Below are 16,847 nucleotides of genomic sequence, written 5' to 3' on the forward strand. Positions count from 1 at the left end.
TGTGTTTGGGGTGATGTCTCTGTAGTCTTTGATTGGTCTTATTTGGTGTGATTGGTTATAGGTGGGCGATGATGAGGTAGGTGTTTCAGTGAGATGAGGTTTTGGTTGTTGATGGCGGGCTACTTCAGCGTATGATGTGGATTGATGGGGGTTCCGTTGATGGTAAATTTTCTTCGCGGTAGTGAAGTCTACTTTTTCGATTGTTTTGATAATTGTGATTTCTTTTTGTTTGAGGAACTCAGGGCAATTTTTGTCTATGGGGCTGTGGTTGTTCTGGATGTCGGTGTTGAATTTGCAGTTACTGCAAAACTTTGGCTTAGAGCATAGTTCATCGTCAGCAGGGTGCACTTCTGAGCAGTTAGTACAGATCTTTGGGGATCTGCAGTATTTAGAAGGGTGGCCGTATTTTTGGCAGTTGTGGCATTTAAGGGGGCGAGGTGTTTGAGGACGTACGTTCACTCGTTCGTAATCGATCATTAGATGTTGAGGTAAAGTTGGTGTGTCGAATGTGATGATGATGAGTCCGGTTTCGTGGAGTACGTTGTCTTTCTGTTTAAATATTTTGGTTGCGTCAATGACTTTTTGAGGTTTGAGTTCTTTTTTGATTTCGTCTATATCAATGTTCCGCAAGTCGTTGGAGTAGATTACCCCTTTGGAGAAGTTTAGTGTTTTGTGTTCGGTTGCTGTTACTTCGAAGACGTGGAATTTGGTGATTTTCATAAGTCTAGTAGCCTGGGCTGTACCTTTTGTTTTGACTAGAAGTGATCCGTCTCTGATTTTTTTGACCGAGTCTACTTCACCGCAACACTGGTAGTCTATGACTTTTTTTATTATAAAAGGGGAGGTGTTTTCGAAAGATTTGTTATCTTTTCTGTTTATTGATATGTATTTTGGTTCTAAGAATGTTGTTTTGTCCCACTGTGTGAGCAATTTTGGGTCTGGTGGTCGCGACATTGCGCTCGAGCTTGGGCTGCTGCCCGCTTCACTTGGATTTGTAACTGTTCACTTGGTGTGTTTGTTATTGGCTTTTTTGGAATTTGCTTTGTGCACTTGAATGTTTTTCTGCGCGGATTTTGTTGTTAGATTTGCGTTTGCTGTTGCTTAGCTGCTGGCGCGTCTTTACTTGACGGAGTCTAGACTGGCACTGACATGTACAAGTACAATTACAGAACCGGAGAGAAACAAAACTTTTGGCCATTAGACTTCACTTACACATATGCACACGCACGCGAAACGAACGGATTAAAGGACATCCTCAGCTGGAATGAAGGACCACGCCCACCCTTCCTTGGTCATAATCTGCCATCTTCCTCTATACTTCATGACCCCTTTTCTTTAGGGCTCGCTACTACAGGGGCTGGGTATCGGAAATCAAGATCAACGTTTAAGGAGACAATTTAAATTTATTCATTAATAGCTAGAATTTAAATACTTATTGAAAGAAAAAAACATCTAAAAACGAGGGGGAACGTTGTGAGTTGCTGCGGACACCGCAACTCTACAGTTATACCCGATACTTAGTCAGTATGGCTCTCATCCGGCAGACGCTGCTAATATTAAACGACACGACAAAGATTGCGTGCGAGAGAGATTTGGCCATCGTAGAGGTATCTCTCCTGACTCTCCCGCTCTATAAAATTAACCGCCTTAAGTACCTGTTGCTCAGATAAAGTACGCACAAAAGTTAACACAATTTGATGCATCATATCATGATCAAATCAAATCAAACTTTTCAGTCTCACGCTTCAGCGTGACACTGCAGAAATCTGTTTTTTCGCTTCCCTTTTGCGCGCACTTTGAAGATTTTTTATATTTTGGGGTATTTTACTATTTTTTATAATATATTACTATTTATTACTATACAATATTTGCATATACAATATATAATTCAATATAATATTGAATTAAGAAAATATATTCAAAGTATCAGGCTGTTCTGTTTTCTGTTGTTTTCCCTTTTTTCGTAATCGCCGCCTCAGTTTTTTAAGGCGAACACATACAACTAAAAAGCATCACGTATTGTTTTTTGTCCAGTATGTACATATGTGTGCATGCAAAAAAGCAAAGCAAATATGCGAAAACATAACGGTACGGTTCGGTACAGACTTCTCGTTTGTCAAATGTGAGTTGTGAATGAAGAAGAGAAGTGCGTCGTAATGTCTTTTAATATTAATTTTAATTGTGATCCCCCCCCGGTCGGCCAAAATGGCCAAAATGGATATCAAATTGGAGAAGCGGAGAAGCAGATTACAAAAGAATCTATACTTGTATGTATAAATTCTGCGCTGCAGAAGTGCGAAAATGTGAAACTGCAGCAAAAGCCAGAAGTCGGTGGCCAGCAGACGGCCAAGCAGGAGATTGCTGATGATTGCTCCAATCTGACAGCAGCACAGTTGGAGCAGGTGGCCCAACTGACGGCCGCAGCCAGCCCTGGGCAATCCAGCGTCAGTGTTATTATAACGACGCCCGCCGAAAGTCTGTTGGAAATTGTAAAGAGACACTGTCTGGCACCGCGGCCCAGATAGTGTCGATATCGTCAACCGTATTAAAGGGGAATTCCAGCAAGGGAACCACTTCCAAGGTGCCAATCAGGGTGGATGTAGGAGTGGGCGTGCCGCCCAGTGTCGGCAAGATAGATATGGAGATGTACCCGTCACCACAACAAGAAGAGCATTATTACCCCCAGCATATGGCGGCACAGGAGGACAAATATCAACAATCGCCCGCAGCCAAACCGAGTGTGGTGGTTCAGACACAATCTGGCACCGCGTCGCAGCTGATCGTTCCCATGGAAGCGAATATAGCATCTCATCCCGAGGTACCAGCAATATCAGTAAGTAAATGCAATTAAAATTGAAATTCACAAGATCGCATCTATCTATCTATAGTATCTATCCCAACAGAAATCGACCACCGATTATCAGAGTTTTCGCATCCTGGAACATGTTATCATTCCATCCCAGCAGCCGGGCAGCATTGGCAGCCTCTGCAAACAAGAGCAACAGCAGAAGGCGACTACCGCTGGAGGCAGTGCCCAGTGCTACTGTCGCGTCGTTGCTGTTGGCTTGCGGTTCTCGTCGTTTCTCTTCTGCCGCTGCTGCGTCGATGCTGTCGGCTTGCGGCTCTCGTCGTTTCGTTCTTTTCATTGCCGTTGTTTTGTTGCTTGCTGACTTACGGTTCTCGGCGTTTTCGTCGTCTCTCGTTTGCCGCTGCTGCGTCGTTGTTGTTGGTTTACCGACCCTGAAAAGTCAGTGGCGTCTGCCGTGAAAATAAAAGGCTACGTGGGGCTTAGATACCCCTCGGGCCGTATAATAACAAATTAAAAACGTGTAGCCTTCGTGGCCTTTCCCCCCTCGCCCTTAACCTAAAACTGCAAAGTCAATGCTTAAATCTAGAGAACAAGGAAAAGGTCAAAATCTTAATTATAATAAGGAAACGTAGCTTAGGATCTCTCCAGTAGAAAAATGACGGCGAAATGATGGGCGGAAAAAATGTGGGTGGAGCGGAGCGTACGCGCAGAGCACGCATTAATTTTAAAATATTACTTACTCACTGTCCTGCTGCATAAACTTTAATATAATAATATAAGTACCTTTTCGAGTTTTTTGTTTTTATGTAGTGGACAACGATTAGTAGGACTGATGTTTTCATCAGAGGTCGTTCTGTTTATTTGTCTATTCTGATACCTACGATATTTTTGTATATTAAAAGAGCATGCAAGACATGTACAAGTACAATAACAGAACCGGAGAGAAACAAAACTTTTGGCCATTAGACTTCACTTACACATATGCACACGCACGCGAAACGAACGGATTAAAGGTCGTCCTCAGCTGGAATGAAGGACCACGCCCACCCTTCTTTGGTCATAATCTGCCATCTTCCTCTATACTTCATGACCACTTTTTTTTAGGGCTCGCTACTACAGGGGCTGGGTATCGGAAATCAAGATCAACGTTTAAGGAGACAATTTAAATTTATTCATTAATAGCTAGAATTTAAATACGTTACTAGCACTTACTCTACCATGCGTCCGACCGAAAATTTGAGCCGATCCCGCTCTGGATTTTCAGTTTGCCACCTTGATGAAACGTTTCGATTTAAACACTGGAGTTCTATGACAAAAAGGCACTGAGACCCTCTGAGTCTTAGGGGATAGCACCGATAGACGAATGGTTCATCCGTTTACAAAAAATTATCGAAAATTGCTTTTCTTTTTCTTTTGATCCGCTCGCGAATCCACGACCCGCTGCTTTCCAACGGCAACTAACTCTTTTTTCAGCTCGTTAGGCCAGCCTTGGTCGAATTATTATCGCCTCTGCTTCGCTCTAGGTTCTCCTCGTTTATGGTTCCCCTCTGCTATGCATTCCCCTTGCCAGGTGAATTTATGTTGAAGCGGCGCTCTTTTTGCCTTGAGATTGAACTGAGGATAGGGTGCCAAACCTAAGGGATAGCAAAAGTTCCGACTGCTTAAATACCTGTACTGCTACACCGCTGCAAAGCTCTCCTCCACTTACCCGCGGATCTGGCCCCAATTTAGCAGCTGAATTTTTCTGCTGACTGCTTTTTTTCTCTTTCTAACAAGCTCGCGCACGTTTCCGAATCTAAGCAAAAATGTTATTTTACTCTTCACACTTCACTTCAAACCGCTAGGTTGATCAACGTACCTAATTTCTGAGCTTCGCTAGAAGCTACCAGTTGGCTCAGTGTCCAAGACGAAAAAGAGCGAGCGCCATTCTGCCTCGACACTCGGACCCTATTTTCCCCTTCTCGACCCTTCAACTGTCAACTTTCATTACTCTTTTCTCAGATACGATCTTTCACCTATAGGTGCCGCGTTTATTTTTTCTTCTTCCACCCCCCAGTGCTGTTAGGACGCACAGTTGTACATGAATTTTGGTCTGCCGAGAAGATATCCTATTCCCCGAGTGAATTTCCCCCAAGCTACAGGGCTCTTTACATTTAGCATCTTACACTGCCGATCAATAGAATAGACTCAATGAATTTTTTATGAGAAATTTCTTTTTAGAAATCAGGACACAAATGAATTTAGGAAAATATATATTTTTAATAGTTGGTGAGAAATGAGCCTCGTAGTTTTTAATTCAATGTTCATGTATATTGCGATTGACCTATTTACACGCTCATGATTGTAGTACACCGCCTAAGTAACTATTTTTACGCGCATAGCTGTGTTGTTGTTTTGTTCGTGTCCAAAACATAGCTGTAATGTTCTCACACGCAGCTGCACACGCACACAACGATGTGTACCGTTTGGCATTGGACCGTCGCATCGCCTGATCTTCCAATTCCCTTTTAGCTCGACTTCTTTTCGCGGAGTTGAGTCAGTAGAAATTTCTAGACGAAACCGCCCGCACGCATACTTTGTACCGCCGCAGAAACGATCCCCCCGCTGTTCTTGTAATATACTTGTAAAATAACCACCAATATTAAATAATCAATCAAATAAATAAGCTCAAGATATAAACGATTATACAGTCCACTAATTCATAACCAATAGTCAAGATACCTTTACCAAAAAAATTAAAAATTTGAGTTCGAAATCAAAAGTTTTTTTTTTATATTTTATTTGGTTTTTGAACCTAAAAAAAGTTGACAAAGTTTTTCAGAATCTTATTAAAGTGAAATTTTATGAAGGTTAAAGTCTGTTAAGCATTAAACATTAAGTAATGAATGTAGCCACCTCTATTGAAATGACAGCGTAAATTCGAATTGGCATTGAATCATACAGGGACTTTCAGATAGCCCAGGGATATTTCGCTCCAGGCGCTTTTGATGGCATGTTTCAATTGTGTTCCGGATTCATACACTTTACGCAAAACCATCCCCATACGTTCTCTATATTATTTAGATCTAGAGAGTAAGGTGGCCACTCCAGTAATGCAACATTTTGGACTTCAGTCCACTTCTTGACCACTATAGCCGTATTGGGGCATTGTTTCGCTGAAAAGTCCAATGTAATGTCTCAAGGATGTTGAACAAGTAGGGAAATGGCATTTGGGGTAGCGTAGCTCTTTGTAGCGAATGGCATAGCTCGTTTTTAAGTCCGTCTGCGAGCAAGACTTAATCGCTATCGGATTTTTATATCCGATACTCAAAATGAGTATTGCGGTATATTAGATTTGTAGTGAAAATGGATGTGTATAACGTCCAGAAGGAATCGTTTCCGACCCCATAAAGTAATATATTCTTGATCAGCATCAATAGCCGAGTCGATTGAGCCCTGTCTGGCTATCCGTCCGTCCGTCTGTCCGTCCCTATTAGCGCCTAGTGCTCAAAGACTATAAGAGCTAGAGCAACGATGTTTTGGATACAGAATATTTCAAAACTTCGCCTCGCCCACTTCCGCCCCCACAAAGGACGAAAATCTGTGGCATCCACAAATTCATAATAGAGAATGACCGTATCTATGAGACTGCTGAATCTCGATCAGATCGGATCATTTTTATAGCCAAAAGGATCAAATTAATTTGCAGTGGCTACGCAGCGCCCGACGACATGTTCAGACACGTTTTCTGTGTCTCCCGCACGCACACATTGTCCCTCAATGTAGCCATACTGACTATGTATCGGGTATAAATATAGAGTTGCGGTCGCTGCAGCAACTCACAACGTTCCTCCTCGCTATAAATATAGCCGGTCGCAGCAACAACTCAACGTTCCCCCTCTTTTCTAAGTGCGTCTACGACCGTTCCGTGATACTATCGTTTTATATTAAATTTACCGGATTTTCTTTTCAGATCCTACTATATTAATTCTTTTAAATCCGTTGTCACAGCACTATGTCTTACTGTAGCCTCGAACAAATTGTGATTTCCTTCAACCGTTGAACCGTTCCCTTGTAGAGATTAAAAGAGCATATAGAGCGACCAGGGCACGTCGAAGAGCTCGAACGTGTAAAAATACCTTATCTCAAACCTTATGGTTATTGCTGGTCAGCCATTTGTACTCATCTTCGATGAAAACCACATCCCATTGCTCTCGACCACCACGCTGGAAAGTGCTAGCAATAGCTGGCTTCAAAATGGACGGGGCTAGCTTCCGTTTCCTTTAATTGTGTGTGGTGCCCATAGCTCAAGCACTTCCGATTGATGGTGCCCGTTCCAAACTGGGCTTAAAAAAATAATCGCGGCCTTAAGTATCGTGCTGCAAAGGACTATGGGTATGGGCCTAGCAGACAACCTAATGGCTACTGTCTGCGATGGTAGCCCAGCCAATGGGCTAGCCGTTTCAAATGGCAATTGGCATTTTCCAGGTTTGTGTGGTTTCACCCATCTGGATAGGATTTTTTTCGGCAAAACAAAAGCGCCCTTCTTCGAGGTATTTTCAAGAAAATTATATGATTCGAGCTTCACGCTAACGAATCGGAGGGACGTCTTCGCTAATTTGCCAGATTATCACCCAACAGTCCCCGAATATCATCAACATTAAACACCAGAGCTGTTCAACATCGAAAACATGGCTGAACATTTTTTTCGTTTCCGCGGAACCCTATTTTATTTATTTTATTTTATTTCCTGCTAGTGTACAGTGCTGTTACATAGGGATTTATAAAGATTTTGTAGGCAGCGATGGCCGCTGTTGATGGGGCGACTCATCCATGGTGTTCCACCAGATCGACCCCTGCAGAAGGTTTGCTGGAAGCCCTAGGTCCAGCGATGCAAATGACGAATACCTGGAAAAAGAAAGTACAAATCGACGATTAGTGTTACATTTATTGTTAATAACTTGATACTTCCAGACACCCAGACGGAACCTTTATACGAGACGGTTGCTGCACAAGTTCGCAAGGTGCTTTGGGCCCCACCCTGAAAGTAAGTATAGTGGATTAGGCCTATTGGGGACACCACTTTACAAAAAAACGCACGCGGGTGGTGTGGAATGAGTTTTTCATATTTCATGAATAAATATGAAAATATATATTTTCTTTCAATACTTGTTTCTTGTTTCATTTCATTTCAATGCATGAAATGTATTCTCATTTCAGTATGCAGAGATTTTGAATCATTTTTAGCTATGCTTACTGCTTACTTATTTATTTTCTTCGATGGAGCCATTAAAGCTGAGCTCGATTCTTTGGCTCGGTGCGCGAGAACATCCGAGGCAGGGCCAAGCGCCGCCCTGCAATAAAAATATCGAACGAATCGTTCGCACCATCGGTTCAGTTCCCAGCCATCGTAGAGCAGGGCGGCCAATGCAAAGCTGTGGGAAGGTGGAGTAGGATATTGTTGGTTAAGAATTTGGGCAGATATCGTGGCTTTCCACTCAACTTGTTGATGTGACACTGAAAGTCTGCTGTCGACCTCATCGTGGCCATTGTCACAGTTGGTTGTACCATCGCAGACCAGAGCCTTGTCGCTGCCCTCGCCTGACTGTCCGCTGAACTGATACGCCGGCTGTCTTTTCGTCACAGCGCCTGGAGGCGGATATACAGTCGTTGTTCATGTCACTATTCCCGCCACTTAAAATTATCTAGCCTACAGGCCGGATGCACGCCGTTCCACTCCGGTCTTGTCGTCTTGCCGGACACCGGCAGCGGCACATTCGGGCAGTCTGTCGTAGCTGGGGGCATGCAGAGCATATCCTTGTCGACATCAGTGTGATTGGCCCGTCTTGATCAATGTCCTCTAGTGTTCCAGTCGCTCCAGTACACGTAGTCCTAGCTGTCAACCAGTCGTCTCGTCTCCAATCGAATCTGAGCTTCCGGCCATGATTATAGCTCGGATCCGTCGTATGGAGTCCGAGGGAAGGGGGCGACCTCTGTCCGTCTGAGCACCACTTCCAGGATGCGCGCCCTCGGCATTGTCCACTCTACACAGGAATTTTCCTTTTTTCCGCCACGTGTCGACGAAAACAGCTGTTCGGCTGCACTAGCACCGCCTCCTCGGCACCCTCCTGGACAACGTTCTTTTTCTCTTATTTTGACGTCATTTTTGATAAATACCGAAAATTCCTCGATATATTTTGCACTGTTTTATTGCGCCATCTGTTGATAGTTACATGAACTACCTTAACACTGCGATTAACATGCGTATAACATTCTCCTCGTTATTTCAAACTCTGAGCGCCATCTCACGGAATTTTGCTCCATCTCCTATTAACGAAGAGAATGTTATACGCATGGGCATGGAGCAAAAGTCCGTGAGATGGCGCCTCTGAGTTTTGAAAATTGCATCCTGGATCCTGGATGTCTATTCAAATATAAATTTTCGTTCTTCGTTCTTTGTTTGCAGGATTGCCAGTCTCCCTTGAATAAGTTCTAAAATAAGATACTTATTCAAATGCCAATTTCGATTGAAGGTTTTTTTATAAATGGCTTGGCAAACATATAAAGTCTGCATTTTGGGTCTCCACTAGCTAATCAGCCGACAAACAACTAGCATTAATTAAAATCGCTTCAGCAGTTATCGAAACAAAACAAACAACGAGCCGCCCTCAGGATTAACACCAGATGAGATCGGTTACAGGTCAGGGAAACAACAGCAAACCAGCAACAGAAGCACAGCCAACACACACAGGAGCATCATCCCTTGGAAGATCATCATTAACATTTGCGCAAATCCTCGAGGCGCCGTCGACGCGGCTACTGTTAGGCCCTAGCCTCGAGAAGGATGCGGCTGTCAGTTTGCTCCGCTTTCCATTATCGGGGCGTTAATTACTTGAGCGTTGTCTTTGCCCTGCCCTACCCTGTCCGTCTGCGTCTTCGTCTTCGTCTGCGTCTGCCCGTCTAGATCTGCACTTTAAGATTCCGCCGATGCCGAAAGTCTGCGCTACAATGCATTTCCATTTCTATTTACATTTCCATTCGCATGCCCATTCCCATTTCCATTTAGAATTCACTTTGTTTCACTCTTTGCCCCCCTGTATTTCCTTTCCCTTCGCATGGCATCCTTTTTGATTATTTTCATAATCTGTGCCACTTGCGATGGCTGGCATTTGATAAACCAACTGAAACTGATACTTTTGCTCTCCTTAGGTACTGCAGTACAGTATTGTATGATGGTACGATGGTATGGTATGCGTGTTCCTCCCCCCCTCCGGCATTGTTCCGCCGGGCGGCAGGTAAATGGTGGGGCCTGGGCCGGGGCAGGCAGGTGGGTGGTCCACCAGTCTTCCAGCCAGGCCATAGGGCAAACTGCACAAACTTTCTAACGGTATTTTGGCGTGACGCAGGCCATTTGTAGGCCGACTAGGCCTTTCCGTTCAGAATACGGTGCTACCGCTCTTTATTCTCCGCTGGTTCCGCTGGTGTCCTTGTTTGAAGGTTTTCTAATCAAACATTTCTGCTGGCTGTTGCTCACTTTACAGTTTCCATTCGCAATATTCAAACACACACACACACAGACACAGACCGTATTGTATTGCTATTCCGTTTTGGTGGCTAATTTAAAAACTTTTCTTATCAGTTGATGGAATCTAAAATTGCATTTTTATGGCACTTCCTTCCTTTCTACATTTCATTCCGCTGTCGCTATTTCTCTCTCTCTCTCTCTCTCTGTCTATCCTTTGACCCGCCTATCGACACTTTCGTTTCAGCAAAGTTTCTCATTTGTTGGCGGATTCGTTCAATGCAAATTTCTGTCCAAAGTTATTTCCCATTATTGCTTCGATTATTATACCCTTGCAGAGGGTATTCTGATTTTGTTCAGGTGTGAAATGCACCCTACATATTGTAGATTCAAGCAGGGTTATACTATGATCAGCATCTAGATCGAAGCCTCCAGTATTGGCTCGCTTTATAGCAATTTTTAGCAAGTCCTAGATTATTATGAAGATCGGATCACAAAATCATAGACCTATTCCTGTTCTTCACTTTGTGCCCCTCTACTTGAGGTAAGTTTTGAGGCTTTGAATCGGTAGCCTAATTAGGATGGGTCCGGATCAAAGAAAAGAATTAACAACGTCAAAACGCAATTGTTATAGTTGCGAAGGGACAATGTCACGCTGATTAAATTACAAGTTCCCAGGCATCTCCGTGGCAATCAAAAGTACCCGAAGATCGCTGACAAATGCCTCTTCATTCGTTCTGCGTTCGGGAGATCTGGAATCAATTAAAGATTGCATTGTTTTTCGGGACTACCGAACCACTACTACTGACCCCTTGACCCTTTGGCCTTGTCCGTTTGAGGGGCAAAGTGAAATTGGGCCATGTCTTCGTCTTCATCCTCTTCCAGTCACTGACAAGGGTTTAGCAATCAACAATCCTGCCGGCTACCTGATGCTGATGGCCAGCAACAATGGGAAGTGGCAGCTGTCCATTGTGCCACGCCCACTGATGGCAAATGAGTGCGCCCATTTATGCAAATTTAATTAGCATCAACTGGGCGCAAAAGGAGACCGTGATGTATGGTTAGGCCCCCGCCTAGTCGTTCCCCCCCTGGACAAATGCGCCCGATCAGGCGCTCATAAATCAATTTAAATGGCCATCTCACCAGGCGGAAGAGTGGAGTGGGAGCGGAGGAGGAGGAGGAGGTGGATCGCCTGGCACGATGGTGAATGTTTGAAATTGCCTGTAATTATAGTGAAAACACTTGGCACACAGCTCCCATAGTCGTAGCCCCGTGCCCCTCTAGCACAGCACATCTGAGGACTAGACAAGGCAGGCAGCAAAATTGATTTAAAATATTTTTGCCAGCATCGTGCCGGGACCACATGCACACGATCATGTCCGTGTCCACGTTGTGTGGCCATAATTCAAAATGTATGTCTTTTGAAATTATTTTAATGTCTCTAATGGAACTCCCCCTCCTGGCAGCTGTCCGGGGCACCCACACGCGTCGCCGCAACGAGACTTGTGCACTTGTACATAAATAATGAGAATGTTAACTTCATTGAAGCCTCTGAGGCTTCCCCCAAATGCTGGCTTTCCACAGATCGGAAACAATCGCATCTAATTGTGGCTAAAGCTCAATCAGTGATCATATATCAACGGACCCCAATCGATTCGAGATAGATCCCCCCACAATGCCAATTGGCACTACGGTCCCGGACCGCATGCAGTGGACACCTTTTGAAACGGAGGAAGATCAGGAATGCCAGCGAGCAATCACAAGAAATGAGCGCGCACTCGACCCCATGGGTCTCGTCTCGTCCCGTCCCGTCTCGTCTCCCCACCTCATCTCAATCTGGGGCGATAAATATCTCACTGTTGTAGCTACAAGTCTTCGACTTGGATCAGCTTCTACTTCTACTCCTCCGGCCCCCTTCCTCCAGCTGCTGTCGCGGAGTCAATCGGTCGTCTGTGGAACCATTAAAGCGATATCATGTCGAGCATTGGTGTAAGCAGAAATGTCCAAGTACAACATCGATTACAAGATCCCATGCGGAGCGAAGCACGATACCTCGGTCTGGGGAATAGCCAATGATTGAGACGATGGCTCGAAATGGATACCTCGGCCAGGAGTCTCCGTTTCCGATCTGATTAGTTTATATTGGAGGCTTTCCCACACCCAGGACACAGGCGAAAGCTCTTCATTGGCTCAGGCTCTGGCTCCTAGGGTCACCAAGGCAAACAAATCTGCAACACCTCTTGCCACCTGCGCGGCTGAATAAATACTCCAGCAAGCTGGACCACACGTCCCAGACTCCTCTCTGGCTTCTCTCGAGACTCCGCAACTCCTGGACTCCTACTTCGACTCCGACTCCGACTACGAACCCGAGTCCAGAGTGATACGAAAACAAATTGAAATTGGCATCCCGCGCTTGTTGGCCGCTAATTTATTGGCCATTCGACTTGTGTGCCTAGAATTTTAATTGAATATTAACACCTTTGGCAGACGCTTCGTCCTGGACCAAGCGGGAGTTCGATTGCCGGGGGTTGGGGCGGGGTGGAGACCGTTGCTGTGTCGGACGGGGCGGGCCAATGGTCAAGTGCCCCAAGCGTTGCACACAATTCAATTTTTGTGTGTCTTTGTGGCATTGATTTATTCAACGGTTCCAATTCGAAGCGAAATCTCCTCCGTGTGTGGGTTTCCTTTCGCCTCTCGACACCAATTCTGGTAGCGAGAGGAAATTGGTTATTTATAAGTGTCAGCGCTGATTAAATTGGCCCCCAGATGGAATGGTGGAACGGAATCCCCACAATCCAATTGAAGTAGGGGCATTAGCACTCTCTGATCCTTACCATTCAATATGCCAACTCCTTGGGGATGTCCCAGTGCGTTGATATACAAAGAGCGTACCCAAATGCAAGTGAAAATTGTTTTTAACTGTTAATTAATATGAAAATTATTTAAATATTCGCAGCAGGAACCGGACTGGACCGGACCGGACCGGGCTCCCAGCAAACTCTGGAAGGAGGAGATGGCAAATCAAAATCTAATCTGAGGGCAGCGATCAGAACGAGATCAGCGAATTCCGCACCACCATCCGCGTGATGCGGCATCAGCAGGCATTGGGGGCTGGGCGCGCTATTATTTATTGACACTTGAAACCAAAGGGGAAGATGAGCCGGCCGCTCGGCCAGTCCAAGTCCAGGCCGGGATTGGCGGCCGGGCCAAGGCGTTGCCGCTTGTGACAGCAGATGGTGTCGGCATTCCAGCCAGGCACCTTCTCATCGTCAGCAGCGGGTCTCTGCACGCGACAGCGACGCCCGAACCTAACCCAGAAGGGAGGAGACGGAGACCCGAGAGCCTGGATCGGACCGGACCGGACCGCCCGCCTGGCTCCTCGACACTCTACTCGACTGTTTGATTTATGCTCGCGTAATTGTTGGTTTAAACGTTTTCGCAAAATGGGGCAGGGATGGGGCTGGTCATGGGAATGGGCCACGGGGAGGACGACGTTTATGACACCACAACGAAATGTGAGGCATGTCCAGGGTTGTCGATCCTATCCAAACAGATATGTATCCCTGAAAGATCCCTGCAAAGTGGGGACATCTCTCTCTGGAACAGAATATCTGAGATAATGTTTAGAAAATATTTATTGGATTGCACAATTCGCATTCAGTACAGAATTTTACCACCTGACAACCCTAATCAGCCTGTATCTTGACCATAAACATATATGTATATATATTCAAAAGTGCTGGCCTTAAATTTCAGCTTCAGCTTCTCACGTCACACCCCCGGGACCACCTTGCAGCTGCCGCATTCGCTTATTTTCGTTCGTTTGTCATCATTTTTTCAATAAATTTCAATTTTCAGTTTCCAGTCCCCCCAGTCCCCCAGTCCCCAGTCGCCTCGCTCGACACGAGACCCATATCGTATCCGTATCCTTGTGGGCCGCCTGTGAAATCCGAAGTGTAAAATTGATTTAAATGGCTCGTGAGTGAAGGAGATAATTTTCAGTTGTCAGATGCTTGTAATATTTATGTGTCGGCGATTATTACCTCCTCCCCATCCGCGCTCCTTGGGACTGGGACTGGGACTGGGACCGTTGACCAGGCACCAACATCGTTTAATGTTACCTACGCGTGAAAATTACTTACTTCTTCCACCACTTGCCACCCAAGGCACCGCTTAACTCATTTTTAATATGAATAATTGTGGCAAATTACAAGGCAATTGCACATTCGCGGACGGACCCCTCTCATCCAGGTCCAGCTCCAGCTGCAGCTACAGATACAGCTCCAGCGAGCGGGGAATGAAGTAGGTTGGTAATTGAATTGGCGGCCAATTATCGGTAGGCCGCTCAGGAGAAGTGCGCGTGAGAGAACTTTTAAATTTCCGGTGGGCTAGGACTGGGATGGCCACACAGGGAAGACCATTTCTTTCGGGTCGATGGCACCTATTCATAATTGGGTATTTGGAGAGGTCTAGAAAGATCTAGAGAGTTGCAAGTGCACATCCTAGTATCCTAGTATCCTAGCAGACACTACGGCCCAGGTGTTATTTAGTTACCCGCTCCATGTCGCTTATTAACATAATTTCCCAGCTGTTTAACCTCCAGCATTGAGTAGAAATCTGAATAAAAATCAGTCGCCACTAGTTTATGATTGACCAAGCAAATGAACGCCTAATCCCAAAGCACTCAAAGCTAATTACCCACACGAACAACAAAGGGGTTCGATTCATGCAGAGACCCCAACATCTTCAAGCGTGTAGATTTATGGTGCAAAATTAATAATAATTTCAACTAAATTAATAATGGCCAATGAAGGCAGCTTTATGGCCAGTTCCAGATGATTAACAATGTGCGCACGTTTCGAAATGGAGGACCATAAAATTCTACACGATTTGAATGTTTGTTTACCATTTCTAATCATCTGCGGCTATGCCATGCGGTTCATAATGCGGTTCGGGCCAGGCGCCTGCGGGGCGGGGCGGGGCAGAGGCAGACGCAGAGACCATTGTTTACCCATGGAGGGTCGCACAGCAGGTGACTCGGGAAGAGTTTAGGCGCGCGTGTGCCAGCCTCGTTACGAGTATTATCTTCATTCTTAACACCAGCGACAGAGGGTATCCGGGGGCCCCGGCCCCCATCGGACAGATGACGGTATGATGGGACTTTCTCTCTTTCCCCCATTCGATGGGTCTTCTTGCACCAGGGAATTTTGGTGTTGATTGTTGCCTGTGTGTGCATTTGTGTGTGTGTCTCTGCCTCTGCCTCGTTTTTCTCATTCATGTTCGACAAGATTTTTATCGCACTTTTTTCATTAACATTTTGTGGGATCGAAGATACGATACATTCCCACTTCTACCTTCCAACTTTGTTTTATGATCAGCTTTATGTGTTTTCTGGTTCTTTTGACATTTCCAACTGTTGTCGTTTTCGTTGTCGTTGTCGTTGCCGTTGCTGTTGCTGTTGTTGTCTTTCTCTGCCTAATTCCACTGAAATATGATCTGTTATTATGTAAATTTTACGATTTTCTAATTTTTTAACACTTATTTTTGGTTATTCTGTGGCTGTTGTGGCCTGGCGCCAAAAGTGCATCTAACGCTGTAAGCGATACGGAAATTGCCAGCGGGGGAGCCCGATCTCCACAGAGGACGTGTATGTGTGGGCAGTTGTCGATCTTGATTAGGAGCAGCAGCCTGGCGCCCCATCAGTCCATCAACTTCATGGAGTATTCTATCAAATTTCCCTTCTTCTTTCCTTTTCGATACATTCATTTTGGGTGGTCGTAGTGGAGATCCATGGCACGCGCTGAGATCGAAGCTACTGATAGTCTCATGGAAAGCCAGTCATGAGATCAAAAAATAAAAAACTCAGAGGGAGATTACCTTGTAGGAGTCTTTATTGTAGTCAGGGTATTATTATAGTATACTGCCGAAAATAATAAGTACACGTTTATGAGCTTTCTTTCACGTCCTATGTATAGGATGTATATGTATAAATATCATAAAATCAAATATCATAAAAATCAAATTTAATTTACCATCAGACCTGATTTTTCATTGCCAATTTGAGCGGGTATCTCCTTGGAAGACATTAACTGATCCTTTTTTGCAAGACTGATGATGCGGGTGTCCGTTGTTTGTAAAGATTTCTTCTTCCATCCTCGATTTTCAATAAGCACTTTATATTTTAAAACGTTCTTTTTTAAAAAGACTTTTCAATTTCCCGGATAATTTTCCTTTGTTTTTTAAGATTTACGGAAAACTTATTTTCTTCAGCAGTACGGCCTGTCTAAAGAACTTTTTTTACCTCTCATGTACTTAAATATGAAAGAACACAATAAAAAACAACAAGCCTTTGACCAAATCCTTATCAAATCCTTTAAAATAAAATAACATAAGTACAATGACTTATTATTGTGGCCAGACCAAAATTGCCCATCCAGCAAAAATTAAAGCATAGAAGTTTATAAAGATGGTTCCTCAATTTAATTTTTGATTTTAATATTTGGCAAGCAAAAGATTACAACCTTTTCAAAAAAATTC

General features: G+C 44.6%; 1 protein-coding gene across 1 annotated transcript; it reads right to left on the reverse strand.

Moving 5' to 3' along the window:
* Positions 1-7,545: 7,545 nt before the first annotated feature.
* On the reverse strand, positions 7,546-8,853 carry LOC6589969. The gene is made up of 4 exons (XM_026986341.1): positions 8,292-8,853; positions 8,053-8,223; positions 7,778-7,829; positions 7,546-7,696 (listed from the first exon to the last, which is right to left on the reverse strand). The coding sequence occupies exons 1-4, from the start codon at positions 8,357-8,359 to the stop codon at positions 7,616-7,618; spliced, it is 372 nt and encodes a 123-aa protein (XP_026842142.1). The 5' UTR covers positions 8,360-8,853; the 3' UTR covers positions 7,546-7,615.
* Positions 8,854-16,847: the final 7,994 nt, after the last annotated feature.

This window comes from Drosophila persimilis, unplaced genomic scaffold, assembly GCF_003286085.1.
Source record: "Drosophila persimilis strain 14011-0111.01,24,50 unplaced genomic scaffold, DperRS2 tig00000002-arrow-pilon, whole genome shotgun sequence".
Taxonomy (NCBI): Eukaryota; Metazoa; Arthropoda; class Insecta; order Diptera; family Drosophilidae; genus Drosophila; species Drosophila persimilis.